This window comes from Oncorhynchus gorbuscha, linkage group LG17 (genome assembly GCF_021184085.1).
Source record: "Oncorhynchus gorbuscha isolate QuinsamMale2020 ecotype Even-year linkage group LG17, OgorEven_v1.0, whole genome shotgun sequence".
Lineage (NCBI taxonomy): Eukaryota > Metazoa > Chordata > Actinopteri > Salmoniformes > Salmonidae > Oncorhynchus > Oncorhynchus gorbuscha.
The window spans coordinates 42570105-42593796 of record NC_060189.1 but is presented as its reverse complement, the minus strand read 5'-3'; the positions used below and the strand labels follow the sequence as shown (position 1 = coordinate 42593796).

General features: G+C 42.4%; 1 protein-coding gene across 6 annotated transcripts in view; it reads right to left on the bottom strand.

Annotated features, from left to right (window-relative positions):
- Positions 1–5298: 5298 nt before the first annotated feature.
- LOC124002057 (SAM and SH3 domain-containing protein 1-like) overlaps positions 5299–23692 on the bottom strand; it is an 80372-nt gene continuing 61978 nt past the window's right edge. The window contains exons 5-22 of one of the 6 annotated variants that reach the window (XM_046309297.1): positions 21340–21380; positions 20934–21023; positions 18487–18599; positions 18127–18228; positions 16369–16501; positions 15607–15885; positions 15221–15399; positions 14724–14798; positions 14479–14625; positions 14158–14296; positions 13783–13952; positions 13484–13690; positions 10061–10211; positions 9735–9866; positions 7058–7345; positions 6366–6616; positions 5862–5993; positions 5299–5736 (exon numbers count right to left, since the gene is read on the bottom strand). In XM_046309297.1, the coding sequence (XP_046165253.1) occupies positions 5680–5736; positions 5862–5993; positions 6366–6616; positions 7058–7345; positions 9735–9866; positions 10061–10211; positions 13484–13690; positions 13783–13952; positions 14158–14296; positions 14479–14625; positions 14724–14798; positions 15221–15399; positions 15607–15885; positions 16369–16501; positions 18127–18228; positions 18487–18599; positions 20934–21023; positions 21340–21380 (2686 nt within the window). In that variant the 3' untranslated portion in view covers positions 5299–5679. Of the gene's footprint in view, positions 5737–5861; positions 5994–6365; positions 7346–9734; positions 9867–10060; positions 10212–13483; positions 13691–13782; positions 13953–14157; positions 14297–14478; positions 14626–14723; positions 14799–15220; positions 15400–15606; positions 15886–16368; positions 16502–18126; positions 18229–18486; positions 18600–20933; positions 21024–21339; positions 21381–21496; positions 21976–23692 lie in introns of those variants that run through there. The other 5 variants (XM_046309299.1, XM_046309293.1, XM_046309294.1 and 2 more) reach the window with 5 other exon arrangements.

The window sequence follows — 23692 nt, the reverse complement described above, 5'->3', positions numbered from 1 at the left end:
GAAATTCAAAAATTGATAAAAACGTTATTTTCCCCCGCACCCATGTACACACAATACCGCATAATGACAAAGTGAAAATGTGTTTTTAGAAATGTAAATGTATGGAAAATTAAATACAGAAATCAAATTTACATAAGTATTCACACCACTGAGTCAATACTTTGTCAAAATAAAGCACCTTTGGCGGCAATTAAAGCGAAGAGAGTCTTTTTTGGGTACATCTGTAAGAGCTTTGCACATCTGAAATGTAAAATATTTGCCCATTCTTAAATAAATTCTTCAATCTCTGTCAAGTTGATTGTTGATTATTGCTAGACAGCCATTTTCCCTTCAGGATTGTGCCTGTGCTTATACCTGTATTACGTTTATTTTTTTATCCCTAGTTCTTGCCGATGACAAGCATAGCTATAACATTATGCAGCCATCAACATACTTGATTTTTTATTTATTTTTTTATTTCACCTTTATTTAACCAGGTAGGCAAGCTGAGAACAAGTTCTCATTTACAATTGCGACCTGGCCAAGACAAAGCAAAGCAGTTCGACAGATACAACGACAGAGTTACACATGGAGTAAAACAAACATACAGTATAAACAAGTCTATATACGATGTGAGCAAATGAGGTGAGAAGGGAGGTAAATGGTGGCAAAGTAAATACAATTTAGCAAGTAAAACACTGGAATGGTAGTTTTGCAATGGAAGAATGTGCAAAGTAGAAATAAAAATAATGGGGTGCAAAGGAGCAAAATAAATTAATTAATTAAATACAGTTGGGAAAGAGGTAGTTGTTTGGGCTAAATTATAGGTGGGCTATGTACAGGTGCAGTAATCTGTGAGCTGCTCTGACAGTTGGTGCTTAAAGCTAGTGAGGGAGATAAGTGTTTCCAGTTTCAGAGATTTTTGTAGTTCGTTCCAGTCATTGGCAGCAGAGAACTGGAAGGAGAGACGGCCAAAGAAAGAATTGGTTTTGGGGGTGACTAGAGAGATATACCTGCTGGAGCGTGTGCTACAGGTGGGAGATGCTATGGTGACCAGCGAGCTGAGATAAGGGGGGACTTTACCTAGCAGGGTCTTGTAGATGACATGGAGTCAGTGGGTTTGGCGACGAGTATGAAGCGAGGGCCAGCCAACGAGAGCGTACAGGTCGCAATGGTGTGTAGTATATGGGGCTTTGGTGACAAAACGGATTGCACTGTGATAGACTGCATCCAATGTGTTGAGTAGGGTATTGGAGGCTATTTTGTAAATGACATCACCAAAGTCGAGGATTGGTAGGATGGTCAGTTTTACAAGGGTATGTTTGGCAGCATGAGTGAAGGATGCTTTGTTGCGAAATAGGAAGCCAATTCTAGATTTAACTTTGGATTGGAGATGTTTGATATGGGTCTGGAAGGAGAGTTTACAGTCTAACCAGACACCTAAGTATTTGTAGTTGTCCACGTATTCTAAGTCAGAGCCGTCCAGAATAGTGATGTTGGACAGGCGGGTAGGTGCAGGTAGAGATCGGTTGAAGAGCATGCATTTAGTTTTACTTGTATTTAAGAGCAATTGGAGGCCACGGAAGGAGAGTTGTATGGCATTGATGCTTGCCTGGAGGGTTGTTAACACAGTGTCCAAAGAAGGGCCGGAAGTATACAGAATGGTGTCGTCTGCATAGAGGTGGATCAGAGACTCACCAGCAGCAAGAGCGACCTCATTGATGTATACAGAGAAGAGAGTCGGTCCAAGAATTGAACCCTGTGGCACCCCCATAGAGACTGCCAGAGGTCCGGACAGCAGACCCTCCGATTTGACACACTGAACTCTATCAGAGAAGTAGTTGGTGAACCAGGTGAGGCAATCATTTGAGAAACCAAGGCTGTCGAGTCTGCCGATGAGGATGTGGTGATTGACAGAGTCGAAAGCCTTGGCCAGATCAATGAATACGGCTGCACAGTAATGTTTCTTATCGATGGCGGTTAAGATATCGTTTAGGACCTTGAGCGTGGCTGAGGTGCACCCATGACCAGCTCTGAAACCAGATTGCATAGCAGAGAAGTTATGGTGAGATTCGAAATGGTCGGTAATCTGTTTGTTGACTTGGCTTTCGAAGATCTTAGAAAATGCATGGTAGGATAGATATAGGTCTGTAGCAGTTTGGGTCAAGAGTGTCCCCCACCTTTGAAGAGGGGGATGACCGCAGCTGCTTTCCAATATTTGGGAATCTCAGATGACACGAATGAGAGGTTGAACAGGCTAGTAATAGGGGTGGCAACAATTTTGGCAGATAATTTTTAGAAAGAAAGGGTCCAGATTGTCTAGCCCGGCTGATTTGTAGGGGTCCAGATTTTGCAGCTCTTTCAGAACATCAGCTGAACGGATTTGGGAGAAGGAGAAATGGGGAACGCTTGGGCGAGTTGCTGTTGGGGATGCAGTGCTGTTGACCGGAGTAGGAGTAGCCAGGTGGAAAGCATGGCCAGCCGTAGAAAAATGCTTATTGAAATTCTCAATTATGGTGGATTTATCAGTGGTGACAGTGTTTCCTATCTTCAGTGCAGTGGGCAGCTGGTAGGAGGTGTTCTTATTCTCCAGGTGTTCTTATTCTCCATACAGTGTCCCAGAACTTTTTGGAGTTAGTGTTGCAGGAAGCAAATTTCTGCTTGAAAAAGCTAGCCTTGGCTTTTCTAACTGCCTGTGTATAATGGTTTATAGCTTCCCTGAACAGCTGCATATCACAGGGGCTGTTCGATGCTAATGCAGAACGCCATAGGATGTTTTTGTGTTGGTTAAGGGCAGTCAGGTCTGGGGAGAACGAAGGGCTATATCTGTTCCTGGTTCTAAATTTCTTGAATGGGGCATGTTTATTTAAGATGGTTAGGAAAATATGATGAGCTGTGTTGGATTTGCCTCAAACATAACGCTTTGTATTCAGGACAAAGCGTTTTTTTTGCAGTATTACTGAAGTGCCTTATTGCCAACAGGATGCATGTTTTGGATTTAGTTTCATTCTGTACAGGCTTCCTTTTTTCCCCCCCTGAGGCATTGAACAACCTTCCTGTTCTTTGTAGTGGAATCTGTTCTTGAAATTCACTACTCGATTGCGGGACCTTTAGAGATAATTGTATGTGTGTGGTAGAGAGATGGGGTATTATTGAACGCAGAATGAGTCCATGCAACTTATTATGCAATTTTTTAAGCACATTTTCAGTCATGGACTTATTTTGGCTTGCCATAACAAAGGGGTTGAATAGTTATTGACTCAAGACATTTGCACTTTTAATTTTCTATACATTTTCTCAAATGGTGTACCAACAAAATTCAAATGTGACATTATTGTGTGTAGATCAGTGACAACATTTCAATTGAATTACATTTGAATTCAGGCTGTAAGATAAGAATTGTGGAAAAAGTAAAAGGTGTGTGAATACTTTCTGAAGGCACTGTACGGACTTCATGATGTTCAATATGGATGACACGCTTTTCTATGTTTCCAAATCTTTGACTTTGAATTTAAATCACAAATCTTAGTCTTTTGTGACTTTTAGGTGTAGAAAAGCAGGATGCCTGGTTGTGAAGCAGAAAGTAAACAAAATCTCCAGGAACTAAGCAGCCAGGGATATGATGTCATTGTCAACTGCCCCAGTCTGGGGGCCAAGTCTTGAGTAGGGGACTCTCAGGTCTACCCTGTTAGGGGACAGGTCCTGAAGGTGTTTATACCTGAGGGGAGAGCTTGTAAATAAGCATTTCATTGTGCTGTGTACACTATGCTGTATATGACAAACTTCGATTTAAAGGCCCAGGCCCCCTGGCTCCAACACTTCATCCGGAATGGTGAAGTGCAGTTCTACATCTACCCAAGGATGCACAGCGTGACGATGGGCAGCACACCAGGCAAGTCCAGTTCAACTTTATTAGAAAGCATCATTGCATCATAAAATGAGATGCTCTTTACATGATGACGAGGAATACTCTGAAATAAACTAAATGACATGATGATAAAAATAGAAAGGGGGATGCCCAGGTTCTACCACTAGGAACTATAACAACTTTCCACATGTTCACTACAAGTTAAATCTGTATGCTCTTTGGAGGAAAGACAGTTGATGTCTTTGTGCGACTGTTTGGTACCGTAGGCAGGCGGACGACTGGCACTTGAAGGTGGAGCCAAGGGACCGCCAGGGCATCCTGGAGTGCTGTAAGCAGGCTAGAGCCATCCTTGAGCAGGGCCAGGGGGGTATCTGTGGGGCTGAGACAGGGTAGGAAGAATGTCCAGGTGGAGAGAGCGCTTGTCCTCCTCGGATCCGACAGGTCCCTGTGGTGCATAACTATGGCCATGGGTGCTGGTCGGGAAGTGTCTCCATGAGAGGCCCGCCAAGGCCATAGTTATGCACCACAGGTACCAGGATATAATAATATAAAATCACTCACTCTGCACCATTTTCTGTTAAAACAATTAGTGATACCTGCTGCTATAAATGAAAAGAAAGCAATGAATTAATGAATAGAAAGCAGAGATTTAGCAGTCTTGAAATAAAATGTGAATGATTTCTTAACAGAGGCCCTTCAGGACCAGGCTGTTAACAGATGCTCTGCTAGAGATAAATCATGAAACAATATGACCTATTCACTCGGTATGCACCTCTTTTTGGTCACAATTAGTGATACCTGCCATTGCACATGAATTCAATTATTGCAAGAATTGAGATTTTGCCGGCTCGATATAAAATGCAATTGATTCTCTACTGTGAACTAGTGTTAGAAGTCATTTGAATGTTTTGGAAGCTACCAAGACTAATGACATTGAATTAATGCATTTCTGGATTCTACTGAACAGTACTTATGCCATTTAAACATAGCCAAAACCCCTCAGGGAGAAGGATATTTCAGACAAGCAATCAATGATCGCTGGAGTAGAATAGTATGGCACAGGGGCTTGACTTTTCAGTTGGTATTGTTTTAACCCAAAAAAGTTCAAGACTGCTATTGTTTCCCTTCAATAAAATGCATTCAAAACTACTTTCTGCACATTTTTGCTACTTTCTTAGGCTATACAAGTGCCATCTCTTGCTAAAATGTTTATGTTCACACATATGCAGTACCTTTATCAATAATAATAATAATACTAATAAACCTCTACTTTAGTAAAAAAATAAATTATGACAGGTGTGTTGTAATAAAAACAAGTGATGTCCACTGATCAAATGCAGTCTTTCTGCATTGTGAAGAGGGAAATCCCAGATATTCACAAAGTTTGTGATGAATGACAGGTTGTTTCTTCATGCAAAATAGATTTAAGTTTAAAATTCAATTAAGCTGCTTTAGTTTAGGGGTTTAGTGAAGGCGGGTCATTTTTGAACCTTAGGTCAAGGGGAGTATACAGAATGTTAAGACTACACGTGTTCAGATGTCCCGATTTTTTAATACATTTTAACTTTCCAGAAAAGGTACATTGAAAGAAAATGTTTTGTATTGCTTTAATGGCACTCAAACTTATAAAATATTTAAATGAAGATTTAAAAATGTTTTTTTTTTTTTTTAAGTAGTCAGTCACAGTATTTCATGTACACTATTAACATGATAGCTTAGAAATGTTCATAATAGCTTAGAAATGTTCATAATAGTTTAAAATCAAAAAGGTAAATGACTTGATATGACACCTTGATAGGAAACTCGGTCAGCTGCAGTAAATGATATTCGTGTCAGTTGTCAGTCACTGCTGTTAGTCCAAGCGCTAGGGTCTGGGGCTTTTGACACACCTGGGGGTATGGAGGACAGGGAAAGCCATTTAGAGCATAGTCATTAGATAATGCTACCCTGAACTTATTTAAATGTTCTAAAGAAGGAATAAATTAATACTGCAGTAGTGTAAAAGGTCACTCACTGCCATGCGCTGCTGCTTGCGGAGCTGTGAGAGTCTGAGCAGGTCCAAGGCATACATGGTCTCTGTTTGAGGCTGGTTCAGGTCAGTAGCGTACCTCTGGACCAGAGACTGAGGGATTCCATAGCGACCATACTGCAGGTGGAGATGGGTCAGAGTGAAACACTGGGCTTAAAGGGGCAACATTGTGGGTCCGTCCCAAATAAGACCCTATTCCCTATATAGTGCACTACTGGGCCCTGGCCAAATGTAGTGCACTATATAGGGAATAGGGTGCCATTTGTGAAGCCAGTGAATGTGTTGCGTACCCTTTTCCATGTAGACAGCACTGTGGATACCTTATGTAACTGAACACAGTACTTACATTAACACACATTGAAATGTATGAGCATAGTACTGCTGCTTAATCCTTAGTGAACATATTGCTATTTAGCCCACATAGTACTTCTTAGTACTGCATGAGCATAGTACTACTACCAGTACTGTATAATTGTGGTGAGGGCGTACCTTGTCAGAGAAGGGCTCCGCTGTCAGATTTATCCCCTCTGACTCCAGTCTTTCCTCCAGGAGGGGTCCCAGGTTGACTGACCTGACAGGCATAGTTTCCATTCCCCCAGCAGGCTGCGTCCTGTGAGCTTCAGACTGGAGAGGAGAGTCTGCCAGGTCACAGTCCGAGATACAGGTTTGGGTTGCCAGGTCTGAGCTGCACGGTGGGGTTGTGGCCTCTGTAATAACTTCATCCTTCAAAGAAGCGCCATCTACAGAGAAGAGTTTATAGGCACTGCCACTGGTCATTGCTGGGGGTGACGATGGTATACATGGGTTTGACAGGAAAGGCTTGGCTGAACAATGCTTGGGTCTACGTCCTGGAGTAGATATTTTGAGGTGTGTGTATGGAATGAGGTCTGTTAACCTGGGAATTCCCATGTCCAACTCTAACGTATCAGACAGAACACTACAAGGTGAGGTGAGCAGTGGTTGTGAGGGCAGGAAAGATCCTTCAGAGTGTGTCAACAACTGCTGTAATGCCTCCTCTTGTGTAGGGTAGCCCTGTCCCTTAGCCTTGGACATGGTGGTATGAGCTGGCTTCATGTCTTCCAGGGTGTGGAGATCAGTGGTGTGGAGGCCCTGGTAAGAGTGAAGCTCCCCCAACGGGAGGCAGGGTCTCAGCGGCCCCAGGGCTGTGGGAGTAGGCTTACCTGCCAAGCCCAGGTTGACACAGATCCAGCTCCTCAGTGGCATGGCTCTGTGGGTGTGACTGGGATGGCTCTGGCTCCAGCCTGTGCTCAGAAGGTTGCAGCTGGTCATGGAGGCTCCTAGAGATGGTAAGGTAGTGGACTGGTGCTCTGGTCTGGTCTGTAAGGTGGTCTTGCTGGGGTGGGTCGGGGTGAGGGATAGGCCAGTGGACTCTGGGGATGGGAGGTGACTGGGTTGAAAACCAGACGAGGACCTACTCAAGGAAGAAGACGTCTTTTTGCCCCTCCCTTCTGAAAACAAACAGGTACAGGTGTGTGCATAATGCACATCATTTGTTACTTACTTTTTTATATGAAGCTCTTTCCAGTGGAAAATAGAAATACATGAGAAACAGAAAATCAAAAAAGAAGAGTATTTATTGAATTGTGAAAGTTGTCTGGTATACAATGGTTGTCCGGTAGGAATTGATGGTGAGTGAAATGAGAGGAGGCAGAAATAGGCAGGTAGACAGGCCGGTCTAGTACACCACTGAGTAGTTTATTCCATCCCCGGGCTCTCACTCGGACAGTGGCACACTTCAGAACTGCTAAAAGACTGTCGTTATATCCCAATGGGCACCCTATTACCTATGTAGTGCACTATGGGCCTTGGTCAAAAGGAAAAGGGTGCCATTTGGGACTTGTTCTCGCCACTGTATTAGGACAAGTATTTTTTGCAGGTTTTCCGACTTACAATGCATGTAGAGGTCTGTAATTTATATCATAGGTACACTTCAACTGTGAGAGACGGAATCTAAAACAAAAATCCAGAAAACCACATTGTATGATTTTTAAGTAATTAATTTGCATTTTATTGCATGACATAAGTATTTGATCACCTACCAACCAGTATGAATTCCGGCTCTCGCAGACCTGTTCGTTTTTCTTTATGAAGCCCTCCTGTTCTCCACTCATTACCTGTATTAACTGCACCGGTTTGAATTCGTTACCTGTATAAAAGACACCTGTCCACACACTCAATCAAACAGACTCCAACCTCTCTGCAATGGCCAGGACCAGGATAAAAAGGCTGTGATGGGCTACAGGACAATAGGCAAGCAGCTTGGTGAGAAGGCAACAACTGTTGGCGCAATTATTCGAAAATGGAAGAAGTTGGCCTAGCCAGTCTCCAGACCTGAACCCAACAGAACATCTTTGGAGGGAGCTGAAAGTCAGTATTGCCCAGCGACAACCCTGAAACCTGAAGGATCTGGAGAAGGTCTGTATGGAGGAGTGGGCCAAAATCCCTGCTGCAGTGTGTGCAAACCTGGTCAAGAACTACAGGAAACGTATGATCTCTAATTGCAAATAAAGGTTTCTGTACCAAATATTAAGTTCTGCTTTTCTGATGTATCAAATACTTATGTCATGTAATAAAATGCAAATGAATTACTTTAAAAAAATCATACAATGTGATTTTCTGGATTTTTCTTTTAGATTCCGTCACTCACAGTTGAAGTGTACCTATGATAAAAATTACATACCTCTACATGCTTTGTAAGTAGGAAAACCTGCAAAATCGTCAGTGTATCAAATACTTGTTCTCTGCACTGTATATCTCAGCAAGTATTACTCCTAGCATCAGAAGTGCTATGGGAATATTGCAATGAGCTGTATTTAACACAGATTTTAAAGGTTTCCTCAACTCTAATACACAGCTTATATCTTAGACATTTTAATAGTTTGTTTCAGTCACAACTATGCATTTTAATGCGCCCACAATTATTGTTGAACAAAAAATGTTGCATCCCCATTTTGCCAAGTATAATTTAACCATTTAGTAAATCTTAAATTATTTGCATAATGCAGGTCTGTATTTAAGCACATCATAAAATATTGTGCAACATATGGTTCTGAACTAGAAAAATATACACACAAAAACAGCAAGTCTAGAGAGAAATATACAAGTGTGGAAAATACTCTTGACGTCAAACTCTCCACAGAGGCTGTTGACAAAAATCAGCACCATTCTTTATGTTATACATTATTTTAAAGACTAAAACCCAAAGCAAACAACCACAATAAGAATGGTTTAGTTATCAAATAAAGCAAGCTTTCACAGTAAATATGTAAGTCGTACTGACAAGTATTTCATTTTTAAACTACAGCTTATCGTCACACCTTTGGTTCAACAGTCACCAATTTTTAGCAAATGCAAAACCACCATCACGCATTATACTAAGACAGAACTCTTCCCGTGTGGGTCTAGAAACAGCCCCACAGAACACATACAGTAGTACAGGTCTCTGAGAAGAATTTAGTTACTGATTGAGTGTAAAAGAGTTAGCTGTCCTCTCCCTGTCTTTTCTACACAGGCAGCGATAGATACCATCTCATCAGTTTAGTTCTCCCCCGTTTTCAATGAAGGGAAAACACATTTTTGCAACAAAAACAATAAAGAGTCAGAAGATCAGTGCCTGTATTAAAAAAGCTCTGCGTAAGAGTGCTGATCTAGGATTAGGTCCCCCTGCTGTCTGTATAATCGTATTCATAAGATCTGAAAGGTAAAACTGATCCAAAATCAGTCCAAAATCAGGAGCCCAAAGCCTTTAGATAGAGAATGAGGTGGTTGGAGAAGACCGATGGCAGCAAGAAGAGGATGAAGAAGAGGAGAGTCAGAGTCGAGTCAGGCTGTCGTTACCGTTCTCCAGATTCTCGTTGCTCTCGTAGCAGCCAGAGTCTCGTGGGGAGTCCCCCAGTAGGCCCCGGCAGTCCAGTAACAGCTTCTCCTGAGAACCCCCTGTCTGGCTGCTACGGTCCGGGTCGCTGCTACCTGTAGGGTACAACAAAACCAGCAGAGGGACGTCAACGGAACGGAGTCAAATGCGGTTTCCATGTTTGAAAACGTTCCATTTATTCCACTCCAGCCATTACAACGAGCCCGTCCTCTTATAGCTCCCCCCACCAGCCTCCTCTGGTGTCTATGTGCGTGTGCGTTCCTGGGTGTCTATCAGTGTGTGTACTAACCGTCGTACTCCTGCAGAAGCTCCACAGCGGTGAGCAGCACAGCCCTGTGCCGAGGGTCTCCAATGTCAAGCTCGTCTAGATCCTCCTCTTCCAGAAGCTTAAAGGTATCCAGGTCCTCATAGCCATTGAAGAGGAAAGTGGGCAGGTGCTCCTGGGGCAACGTATAGGGGAAGGCTTTGGTCACGTAGTCAACACATATACAGTGGGGAGAACAAGTATTTGATACACTGACGATTTTGCAGGTTTTCCGACTTACAAAGCATGGAGAGGTCTGTAATTTCTATCATAGGTGCAATTCAACTGCGAGAGGCGGAATCTAAAACAAAAATCCAGAAAATCACATTGTATGATTTTTAAGAAATTAATTTGCATTTTATTGCATGACATAAGTATTTGATCACCTACCAACCAGTAAGAATTCCAGCTCACGCCCTCCTGTTCTCCACTCATTACCTGTATTAACTGCACCTGTTTGAACTCGTTACCTGTATAAAAGACACCTGTCCACACACTCAATCAAACAGACTCCAACATCTCCACAATTGGCCAAGACCAGAGAGCTGTGTAAGAACATCAGGGATAAAATTGTAGACTTGCACAAGGCTGGGATGGGCTACAGGACAATAGGCAAGCAGCTTGGTGAGAAGGCAACAACTGTTGGCGCAATTATTCGAAAATGGAACAAGTTCAAGATGACGGTCAATCACCCTCGGTCTGGGGCTCCATGCAAGATCTCACCTCGTGGGGCATCAATGATCATGAGGAAGGTGAGGGATCAGCCCAGAACTACACGGCAGGACCTAGTCAATGACCTGAAGAGAGCTGGGACCACAGTCTCAAAGAAAACCATGAGTAACACACTAACGCCGTCATGGATTAATATACTGCAGCGCACGCAAGGTCCCCCTGCTCAAGCCAGCGCATGTCCAGGCCCGTCTGAAGTTTGCCAATGACCATCTGGATGATCCAGAGGAGGAATGGGAGAAGGTCATGTGGTCTGATGAGACAAAAATAGAGCTTTTCGGTATAAACTCCACTCGCCATGTTTGGAGGAAGAAGAAGGGTGACTGCAACCTCAAGAACACCATCCCAACCGTGAAGCATGGAGGTGGAAACATTCTTTGGGGATGCTTTTCTGCAAAGGGGACAGGACGACTGCACCGTATTGAGGGGAGGATGGATGGGGCCATGTATCGTGAGATCTTGGCCAACAACCTCCTTCACTCAGTAAGAGCATTGAAGATGGGTCGTGGCTGGGTCTTCCAGCATGACAACGATCCGAAACACACAGCCAGGGCAACTAAGAAGTGGCTCCGTAAGAAGCATCTCAAGGTCCTGGAGTGGCCTAGCCAGTCTCCAGAACTGAACCCAATAGAAAATCTTTGGAGGGAGCTGAAAGTCCGTATTGCCCAGCGACAACCCCGAAACCTGAAGGATCTGGAGAAGGTCTGTATGGAGGAGTGGGCCAAAATCCCTGCTGCAGTGTGTGCAAACCTGGCCAAGAACTACAGGAAACGTATTATCTCTGTAATTGCAAACGAAGGTTTCTGTACCAAATATTAAGTTCTGCTTTTCTGATGTATCAAATACTTATGTCATGCAATAAAATGCAAATGAATTACTTAAAAATCATACAAAGTGATTTTCTCGATTTTTGTTACAGACCTCTACATGCTTTGTAAGCAGGACAACCTGCAAAATCGGCAGTGTATCAAATACTTGTTCTCCCCACTGTACATATAAACACACACATAGTTGAAGTCGGAAGTTTACATACATACATTTTTCACAATTCCTGACATTTAGTCCTAGTAACAATTCCCTGTCTTTGGTCAGTTAGGATCACCACTTTATTTTAAGAATGTGAAATGTCAGAACAATAGTAGAGAGAATTAATTTTCAGCTGTTATTTATTTAATCACATTCCCAGTTTGTAAGAAGTTTACACACACTAAATTAGTATTTGGTAGCATTTCCTTTAAATTGCTTAACCTGGGTCAAACGTGTTGGGTAGCCTTCCACAAGCTTCCCACAATAAGTTGGGTGAATTTTGGCCCATTCCTCCTGACAAAGCTAGTGTAACTGAGTCAGGTTTGAAGGCCTCCTTGCTCGCACACGCTTTTTCAGTTCTGCCCACAAATTTTCTATAGGATTGAGGTCAGGGCTTTGTGATGGCCACTCCAATACCTTGACTTTGTTGTCCTTAGGCTATTTTGCCACAACTTTGGAAGTATGCTTGGGGTCATTGTCCATTTGGAAGACCCATTTGCGGCCAAGCTTTAACTGATGTCTTGAGATGTTGCTTCAAGATATCCACATAATTTTCTTTTCTCATGAAGCCATCTATTTTGTGAAGTGCACCAGTCCCTCCTGCAGCAAAGCACCCCCACATTATGATGCTGCCACTCCCATGCTTCACAGTTGGGATGGTGTTCTTCGGCTTGCAAGCCTCCCCCAAACATAACGATGGTCATTATGGCCAAACAGTTCTATTTTTCTTTCATCAGACCAGAGGATATTTCTCAAAAAAGTATGATCTTTGTCTCCATGTGCAGTTGCAAACTGTAGTTTGGCTTTTTTATGGTGGTTTTGGAGCCGTGGATTCTTCCTAGCTGAGCGGCCTTTCAGGTTGTCGATATAGGACTCGTTTTACTATGGATATAGATACTTTTGTACCGTTTCCTCCAACATCTTCACAAGGTCCTTTGCTGTAGTTCTGGGATTGATTTCCACTTTTCGCACCAAAGTACGTTAATCTCTAGGAGACAGAACAAGTCTCCTTCCTGAGCGGTGTGATGGCTGTGTGGTCCCATGGTATTTATACTTGCATACTATTGTTTGTACAGATGAACGTGGTACCTTCAGGTGTTTGGAAATTGCTCCCAAGGATGAACTAGACTTGTGGAGGTCTACATTTTTTTTTACTGAGGTCTTGGCTGATTTCTTTTGATTTTCCTATGATGTCAAGCAAATAGGCACCGAGTTTGAAGGTAGGTCTTGAAATATATCCAGAGGTACACCTCCAATTGACTCAAACGATGTCAATTAGCCAAGCTGTTTAAAGGCACAGTCAACTCAGTGTATGTAAACTTCTGGAATTGTTATACATTGAATTACAAGTGAAATAATCTGTCTAAACAATTGTTAGAAAAATTACTTGTGTCATGCACAGAGTAGATATCCTAACCGCCAAAACTATAGTTTGTTAACAAGACATTTGTGGAGTGGTTGAAAAACGAGTTTTAATGACTCCAACCTAAGTGTATGTACATTTCTGACTTCACCTCTATACATCACCAAAGGAGGAGGATATTAACAGCATTCAAGTGTGTGAGTGTATACAATTACTGTAGGGTTGTTACTATGAGGATGAGTGTGTGAGTTTGTCTGTCTGTGTTTATACTGTACTAGTCTCGTCATTACTTTGAGGTTGATGCGTTCCAGGAGTTCCTCAACAGATGTGGGTTTGGGTTGCCGTCCCTTCGTCCTCCGTCGGGTGTGCTTCGGTTTGTCTTCCTCCTCAGCCAGAACGTCCACGTAGATGAACTTAAATGTTCCCACCTTACTGTTCAGCAGGCCCATCCACGTCCCCATTGGAGGCTTGCTGATGATGTCAATCACATCACCTCTCTGCAAAACAAGGACAAAGACTGTGATTGGTCCATTTGGATAATGATAATATATATATATATTATGTGTGTGTGTGCGCGTGTGTGTATTACCTTCAGTTTGAGAGAGTCAGTGTCGTAGGGGCTGGGGGTGAAGTCAGTGTGCACCATAGCTCGACCACAGAAGGGTCCTCTGTAGGGAAGTTCATCCTCCTCTCCATCCTCAGACTTCACACTCTCTCGGTTGCTGTTGGAGGAGTCTGTGGTGCCCACTGTCTGACCACCTGCAAACAACAAGAGATGAGAGGGTCATTCAAAAGGATCTAAACCACATCGAGATCTATGGAAGATGAACATGCAAGAGTTGTCTGTTCTGCCTGCTGGTCACTGTAAATAACAGTTTCACTTTGGAATTAAGCTGAATATAGGCCACATACAAGACAAATAAATGTGGACCCAGACAGACCCCCAAACACAGGTGCTACTTACTCATGGAGCTCTGTCCGCTGAGGGAGCTCCTCAGGCTCTCCACTGACCCTCCAGCCTTCAGCTTGATTTTCTCCAGTGACTCTGTGTCTGTGTGGCTGTGGGGGGAATGGGGCCCGCTGGACATACGGTCTGGGCTTAACTGGAAGGCAAGAAGACCAAACTATAGATTTATTACATGGTTACTACACGTTCCCTCCAGCTTAATCTCTCAATCGTCGTGAACCAAGTCCAACGAATTTCCACCAGGGACACGAGCTAGATTGTAAGTACGGTTTGACCATTGGGTCATTTTGCATTCGATTTGCATCGAGTCTGACGTACCTGTTCAGAGAGAGCGCAGTGGTATCTCTTGGAGATGCGTTTTCTCATGGTTTCTTTCACGGACTTCACTTTCTTGCCCAAAGAGATTCGATGGTTCGTCTGTGGAGACTTGACTACACCTTTCACACTGGCATCCCCATCTTTGTTCTAAAATGAACATGAAGTATTGGGAGGTCTGGAAACAGAAGCATTGGAAAACAAAAAAATCCCAACTCAATAATTCAAATGATTGTTAAACAACTTACAGTGAGGTCCTGATCTCCGGTGACCATGTGCAAAGACCGGTTGGTCAGATCAAACCCACCAAAGCTACAGGTTCTCTGTGAAACATAGGAGGAAATCAATAAACCACCTTAAAACGATCACTTCCAAATGGAGATATTGACAGGTTAATCAATCAAGCACATAGGACAGTGTTGTTCATTGTGGCGATATTTTTGGGCTGAGTGAACATCTAACCGGTCCTAGCCTGGTCCCAGATTTGTTTGTGCTCATGCCAACTCAATTGCTGTCATTGTCAAGCGAAACATTACAATTCCACAAGGAGTTGGGCAAGGGAGACAGACTGGCACCCAGGCTAAACTGTCCCTGAAGAAAGATTTAGAAACTGCACACTGCATACACTAATTCCTAAACAGCACCCTATTCCCTATATAGAGTTCTGCTTTTGACCAGAGCCATGTGGGTAGTGCACTATATAGGGAATAGGTTGCCATTTGGGATCTGGCCAAACATTACTCACCCCATGGTAGCTGAGTGGGCCGATTACTCTCCTGATCTCTCCATCCGTGACTGACCGGGCCATCCTGGGTCCATCCTCTCCACCACCAACCTCTATCTCTGACAGGGAATAACCACTACCCCCGGCCCTCACGTCGCCACTGGGGCATCTCCCTGGGCTACAGGCTGGGCTGGATCCTCCTACATCATCAGGTAAAAGGAGAGAACGTGCTCAACTCTTATTATCTTGTTTAAATAAATGAAGGGTACTTGGAACCAAAAATAGATCACATAAAAAAATAACTGGGATATAAAGTAGCAATTTAAGCTTGGTTTCAATTTTGTCATAGCAACACATCTTCATAGAAAGGGTAATTCTCCTGAAGAAAATTGTGACACTTCCTTCACCTGTCTTACTGAAGGCTGTGGACAGTCGCTGGCTGGTGCTGGAGACTGTATCCAGGCTGCGGGTGTGTGTGTTGCTGCTGCAGGTGTCCAAGGAGGAGGAGGAGGGGGAGGTGGTCAGGCTGTCTGAGTCTCGAAGGTCATGAGTCAGCTGGTCGCGCAAGGTGGAGGCCTGGGAGTCAACGTGGTGACACCCGCCAGACTGCTTCTTCTGAACCCCAGAGTACAGGCACAGAGAGGACATGGCATCACCCGGGACAGGCCCAACCATACTCGGAGACTCTGGGAAGGACAGGGGAGGTGACAGGAGTAAGGACAGGTTTGTGGCAGAGTAAGGGAATCGCAAGACAATGTGATGTGTAATGGATGACAACTCAACTTGGATAAGTAGTAGTAGTCTTTTTGAAACAAGCCAAGTGAAGACCTCTAGAGAACAACAACATCATTTGTTGGGTATAGACTACAGACTATTTAAAGCTTCACATCTGGACCCTAATGAGACTTGTCCAAATCCTATCTGGTGCACTATGGTTTTGCCCTATTCTTCACCCTACACTTGTTGAAAAAAAAGGTGCTATCTAGAACCAAAAAAGGTTATTTGGCTGTCCCTATAGGAGAACCCTTTGAAGAAACCCTTTTGGTTCCAGGTAGAACCCTTATAGTTCCAGGTAGGACCCTTTCCACATAGGGTTCTCAGTAGGGTTCTCCTATGGGGACTATGAGTGTTTGGGCTTGTCATAAGACTCCTGCAGTGACCCGTCTCACCGTCAGACTCCGGCTTCTTGGACTCGTCGATCTTGAGGAGTTTCTTGCGGACCCTGCGAGTGGAGCCGACCAGCTTATGGAGCCGTCTGAACGTCCCAGACTCCTCCTGTTCACCCTCCGACTGTTCACCTGGCTGAAGATGAACAGACGAAGCGGGTTGGAAGGAGAGGAGACCCAGTTAAAGAGTGGGTAAGGATGATAAAGAGTCAGTCAGTAGAGCTCTGAAGCCTTAAAAACGAGGAAAATGGAACCTGTGAAAATAATGTACGTTTGAATGTTTATTTGACCCGTTTATAAGGTAAAGTTAGTCTTAGTGCGATTCTTCACCATTTCCGAGAAATGCGTAATGAGAACATAGCTCTATTATTGTAAGGTAGAGACTGCATGCAGCATATGACCTCAATATAAAATAACAAAGTATCAATCCAGAGTGTAGACCTGCAGTCTATGTATAGGCACTGTGGTCGGCCTGTTTGACTCGGTGGTTTATGCTAGAAAACGAAAGGTTTTCAAGCTGGAATCCCCCCCCCCCCCCCCCCCCCCCCCCCCCCCCCATCTACATGAAAAAAAAAGGTCAGAGTAGTTAGAAGTGTCAGACCAAAATACCATCTCATATGTAGTGCCTGGGACAGTGGTCAGAAAAAAACCCATCCGTTTATTCACAGTGGATCGATAGTTCAGCACGCCACAGCTATCAAATCAGACGCTTTCCCGTGTCCTTTTTATATGCTTATGATGACATGCTGAATGTGCTACAGCTCACCAGAGTTAGTGAGAAAGAAAACAGATGTGAAAGCTACAGCTGTGGACCAGAGGAGAAAAAGAAACCATGGTTATAATTTCTTAAATATAGCCTAGCACACGTCTCACCACATGGGCTCATCTTGTCACAGAGCATCTCATCTTGGTGAGATAAAAATGTCCACCGGATTCAGGGGCTTTCATACAGGCTACATCACAGTACGTATAGCATCTTGAACCATTAAATATAATGCCTATTCTGCCTGTCTAGAGCAGGTTTCATCTTGGCAAAAAAGAGATCAGATTAAAAATGTTTGAGAGAGTACTCTATTATTTACAGAACTATAGTTGTACATTCTTATTGAGCAAACTCGAATTATGATAAAGAACAGTATGTATGTTCTAATAATTGGAAGATAAAGTTGAAGTCAGAAGCTGTAGCCACAACATGGAGCCAAGAACTAGCAGGAAAACAATTGAAGTCTCCAGGAAAATGTGCATCAACTTAAAGCTCAAAAGCGCAAACACTTTGGTTTTGATGGGGATACACTACAAACAGGGAATTAGGTTTAGAATTGTATTTTTTTAAGTGACAGTAGGAGGATAGAGAAAATGGCCGTGGGAAGAGATGACAGAGCGAGAAACAGAGTGAGGCCATCCAGATGAATCTGAAATATGTGGGCTGGACCTGAGCCCCCTAATCACCCCAACCATGCAGAAAAGAGCTGTGGCCTGCATAACACAGCACAGTGCTGAATCTACCCACTCACAGCAACACAATAGGGGGTTAAGCAGGTGCTTTGACTGGGATGAATAGAGGGCTGCCTGTTGGGAAAGGGCCTGGGGTGGGCAGGTTGCAGGTTACACCACACAGAGAGAGACAGGGGGGGGGGGGGCATAAACACCTCACTAGCCTTGTTAGATGGCAGAACGATGAGCGCATACGGTATACACCAAACACACCAAATCCATACAGAGTGACAACACTTACATCCATGAGTTATCAGCGACACTTACATTGCAGTTGGAGGACTCGTTCAGGGTTGGACTGGGCACATCAGGCCATTCTGTAAGATCAGTGCTGCAGTTCTGTCTGCTCTGGCTCTCAAACTCTTTCAGCTGTGAGGAGGAGAGGGGAGAGAAAAGAGGAGAAGGAGACTCGATAAGTATCCAATATGGTACGATAAGAGCTAAAGAAGCACAATAAATACGTGATCAAATCAGACTTGTATTCCCTCGTTATAAATCCTACCGAGATGCTCAATATCCAGTAATTGCAGAGGACTCCTACAGTACATCCTGAGAAAAGAGATCCAGTACGGTATCTGGAGGAAAATACATCATACGATAGGAAGACAGGACGTGACATCATCATACCCTTGCCAAGGCCTCCTCCACGCTTATCATCTTCTCCTTGACCATCATCATCAGCTGGATGCGCTCTTCATCACTCATAGTGATGTCACTGGCTACAAAACCTATGTCCTCACCTGGTAAATAGAACACAGGGAATTTAAGAAACCCCCTTTTTCAAATGTTAGGAACAAACTGTGTTTTTAACTCATAGAAACATCAACATGTGTAGATATTTGTAAATATGTATGTACTGTATATATTATAGGTGCTTAGTTGTATTAGTAGTTGCAGCAGTTGTTTTTGTTTAGTTGTAGGCCTATTTGTAGTTGTACAACTTTTCTGTTAATGTAAGTTTAATACGTATTATTATTATGTCATTGTTAGACAGTAGTTGCCATATTGTTGTTACTAAGTATTGTGTGCATTTTTTAAATATATATTTTTTATATACTATTGAAAATGAAATGGTGCATCTCAAAACTTATTTATTTTTTGAAATCATATTTAAATGTATTACTTTTCCCCCCACACCAAATACAAAACAAACATATATGAACAACAACTTCAACGCAAACAACGACATCTCTTCCGCCCAGACCCACATGCTCACACACCGTCCCTAGTGCCTGCATTGTTTGCCACATGGCCAGAAACGGCACCATTTTGTTTCTCTTCGTAGCCCACGCACTTTCAATAGTTAAATCATGAATCGTTAGATTTTTCCATTGTGTTAATGATGTTGATTCATTGAATTCTAAGGTTTTCGGTAAACCTTTTCTCAAGATGAGTGACTAGAATCGTCCAACACATCGGGTATCTCACTACACCCCCATATGCCATGTCTTGAAGTATGCAGAGATTAAAAGTACATTTAGATTGTAAGCTAGGGAATACTCCGCCCACAACTTCCACACTTTATAGCATTCCCACAAAGCATGGATTATTGAGTCTTATTAGTTTTGCACTTAAAACATGACTACCATTGTGCTGTAGAATTTGTGAATTGTGTGTAATAAATTCTATACATTAGTTTATACTGTATTAAGGGTACATTTTCATTAACTATAATTTTGTTAGATAAGCTCCAACTTTCCCTCCATTTTATGCCAAAAATAGTTATTGGTTCCAATAGTTTATATTTTCTAATAGATTGTCAGTTGGACAGGCTCTTTGCAAGGTTTTGTATATCTTGCCCATCAAATGAACATCCTTTTCTGACTCAAATAAGATTATCTCAAGGTTGCTCAGACATTTCGTGATATGTAACTTTTAAGTTGCATGTATTTGAAACTGGTCAGTTCAAAATTCCTTTTTTAATTCCGACACGGAAATAAATGTATTTCCTGTTACCAAGTATTTACGATTTTTATGCTTTTAGTTTTCCATTTGGACCAATTTATCTGTGAATTCTGAAACGCTATCCAAGGATTGTTCCATAAGGGTGTGTTTTTTGGGATGTGATATTGGTTCGTGTAGAACACGTTTCATTTTCATCCATATTGTTATTGTGTTTCTAACTATGAAGTTAATGTTCTTAGCTTTATCCTTTTAAATTACACACGTAAAAAGATTCTGGGGATGAACATGCGCATCTTCAATATGTGCCCATTGCTCCTCTTTAGAGCATTTAACTATATGTCGTGAGTTAAAGCCTTGGGTAGCGAGTTGATACAATTTCAAGCCTGGAAGGTTAAAATCACCCTTAGACTTTGGAAGATGTAAAACTTTCCTTTTTAAATGCTATGAATTTTATTTGCCCGTATAAAGTATGTTATGACCGAGTATACTTTTTAAAAGGATGTATTTTGTGGGGTAATTTGTATTACCGTAAATTAATACAAAAACTGTGGGCGCAAAGCCATTTTAAAGAGGCTTATTCTACCTGTGAGAGATAAGGAAATATTATTCCATTTAATTAGATCTGCTTTCATATGGATGAGTAATGGAATACAGTTCTCTTTATATATTTGTTGTCACTTATTATGCAGCGCAAGTATTTTATATTTTTTTGTGGTCCACTTAAAAGATTGCTGTAGTGAGCTCTTTAAAAAACAAAATCCTATTGTCATTATTTTGCTTGTTTTTTACACGTAAAAAAAACAAATAATGACAATACTGAGATTTTTTTGTATTCTGAAAAGATTTTTAGCAAAGGGGGCATTGAGTTTTCAATATTGGTCAGGTATATCAGCAGATCTGCAAAAATGTTTAGTTTATATTCATGTTTACCTCCGCCCCCCAGCACATGCCGTGCGGGATCGGATACCAGTCCCAACTCTCTCCTATACACTTCCCGCTTACCAGTCTTCCCTTCATTTCAGTGCAATCCCTTTCAATAAACACATGAAAAATACTAAATGAGATCCCCCAAAAAATAGATACAGTGAGAATGGGACACAGTTCTCTGACTTGTGTGATCAGAAATATGTTGGGTAAAGACGGAGGATGTATCCAAAACAAAAACATACCTCTCGTGGCCTGCCGCACGACACCTTTCTGCGACTTCCGGAAATTCTGCCAGAATGACTTGTTTTTCAGTCTCTTTCCGTCCCATTTTCCTAAACAAGGAGTTACAGTAGGGTTTAAAACAGGTAAAAACCACACTGCCCCATACAATGGCTACCCCTAGCAAACTTTCAAAATACGTAGATGGTTTTTTAGGTTATGCATATGTAGTTATTCCAAAATATAAAAACAAAACTGTCCAAGTTCAATCTTCAAATGAGGTACTACAGTAGTACATTTGTAGACAGACACAATGACAACAGTTGTGTTTGTAGTTCCACACAATTTAAAATGTCAAGTAATTACATGATATTTGACCAAGACCCATCAAACCACAGAACTGATGAGAAAAAAATAATAAGAACATACCCCCTGACGCGTCCTCAGAACTTGATTTATGCACGGACAACCTAAAAATCAACCAAGATTGAATCAAAAACAAGACAGATGGCAAACAAACAAAAAAAAACACAATCTAAGAAATAAAAAGATGCAGAGTCCCAGTCACAGACATCATCATCATCACCTGTTTTCCAATGCAATTTTCTTCATTGTACTGCTGCTATCCTACTGTACCGTCTTCAAACAAAACACCCCTTCATCCACTGAGTTCTCGGTCGCTGTTCAAGAATTACAGACGCGTGCACTGTCCCTAACAAATATGCACTACAGTATCCCTCACAAACGTGCACTTGTCCCTCGTGCCACTGGACCCGGCCGGTACAGTGCAGTGTTAGTGGGGGCCGTTCCCAGTGGTCAGGCCAGATGGGAAAACATCACGCTGTCAGTCTGCTAGACAGGAGGTCAGATCACTGAGGCTCTCTCAACAACAGAGGCTTTCACTACCCCGACTGCCTGGGTTTTACTGACTGCACTCACTTCAACACTACAGCGCTTCACGTGGCCTCCACATTACCCTCTCGCGCTCATATTTGTCTCTCTCTATCGCTGTTGTCTCCCTCTCCAACGCTCTCACACTTGCGCTTTCTGTGTCTACCGGTCGGCCTGCCTCCTCACTCTGTCTCACAACACTCTCTCTCTCTCTCTCTCTCCCAATCTCTCCCCTCTGACATCAGCTGATCGTCTCTAGCAATCAGAAACAACTATCATTCCCCATCGACACAGTTCCACAGGTGGCCACAAGAGGATGCCTTGCCTAAAGTCACAGCAAGCCCGGTGCTGTACAACCTTTCCCTCAGCAAGATTAGTAGAAATCAAGGCTCTTGTGTTCTGGTAGTTTATGAAGGGAACCAATTCTCAGAGGTGGCTACTCAAAACCAGCATACTGTATAAAGTCACGTTACTTTGAGGTGATTTGGGCTTACTTTTTAGAGCATGCTAACAGGAGTTACTACTCCTCTCATTGTTTTGCACTGGACAATGCTAAAGCTAAAGGTGTAACTAGCCAAGTAAACAAACTTAAATCTGTTGTTGCAGACACCCCGCTGAGTGTATAGTACCATGTTATTACTCATTACCCAGATTCCGCCTTTCCTCCCTTATTTATCTCACCAATTCCCCTGCGTTCACAATATGACCATCTCCAAAGACACAATAGGGGGAAGGACAGGACGTTTCCTGTTGGTATACTAGCAGAGGAACACTTCATAAAAGGTGGCCGGAGGTCATCAGGACAGGAAGTATGAAACATTTCCTCACTGACTAGGGGCTGCATGCCAAATGGCACCCTATTGACCAGAGAGCACCCTGTGGGCCTCAAAACAAGTGCACTAAATAGGGAATAGGCTGCCATTTGAGACAGCACCTATGGGGATAATGTATGAAAGGGAATGACCGTCTTACTAACTGTCCTGTCCTACGAGGGTCATTCTACAGAAGTTAAATACTAAAACTTTGCATATGCGAAATCTTGTCCTGAATTCCTTACATCCCACTAAAATGTGTCACTACCGAAACATAGTGAAAAGTTGCAATAAAGGGAGAACTATGCACAGTAGCAAATTGATACATTTTTGATTACAGATTCATTTTATTAGCATACAATATTGACCAAATAGTAAAAAACAGGACTTTTAAACTGACTTTAAAAACCTTAAAATGTAATTTAGAGATTTTATTTTTCCCTGTAAAATGTTCAATGTTGATTTTATGAATGGATCCGAAACTTATTGATTTAATTACTTACACATCTAATTATGTCAAGTTAGATTTGAAAAATGGTCACTTTTCCCATCTTATTTGTGGCAAACTATTAGGCGCATTGGTAGTGACATTTTATCTTCGGTTGTGACCTGGCGTATACATTTTGAACTTAATTGCTTCCATATCGAATGGGGCACATGTCATTCACATCATTAAAAGACACGTCTTCCTGTCTGCGTCTGCCTTTTCACTCCTGCCCTCGTGCTCGTGTACCTCTTGTCCCTCTCAGATAAATATTTCACAAAATTTGACTTACTTTCCCTCTTCCTTCCTTCTAGCATTTATTTCTATATCAGATATTCTTGATATTGCACAGGGTCCGTATTTAAACTCTGTCCTCTCTTACTGTCTGCTGTACATTGACATGTTGGCACCTTATGGATGTCCCGGTCCTTCAATAATTCTAAAAAATAATCAAACATATAAATAATTACTTGTGTGTTTAAATGTAGAACATTTAAGATAAAGACTAACAATCAAGAGTCAATCATAAGCTAGGTTTCCATCCTATTGGCGACAGATTTAATGAAAATACTCTAAAAATCTGCATAAAAACAAT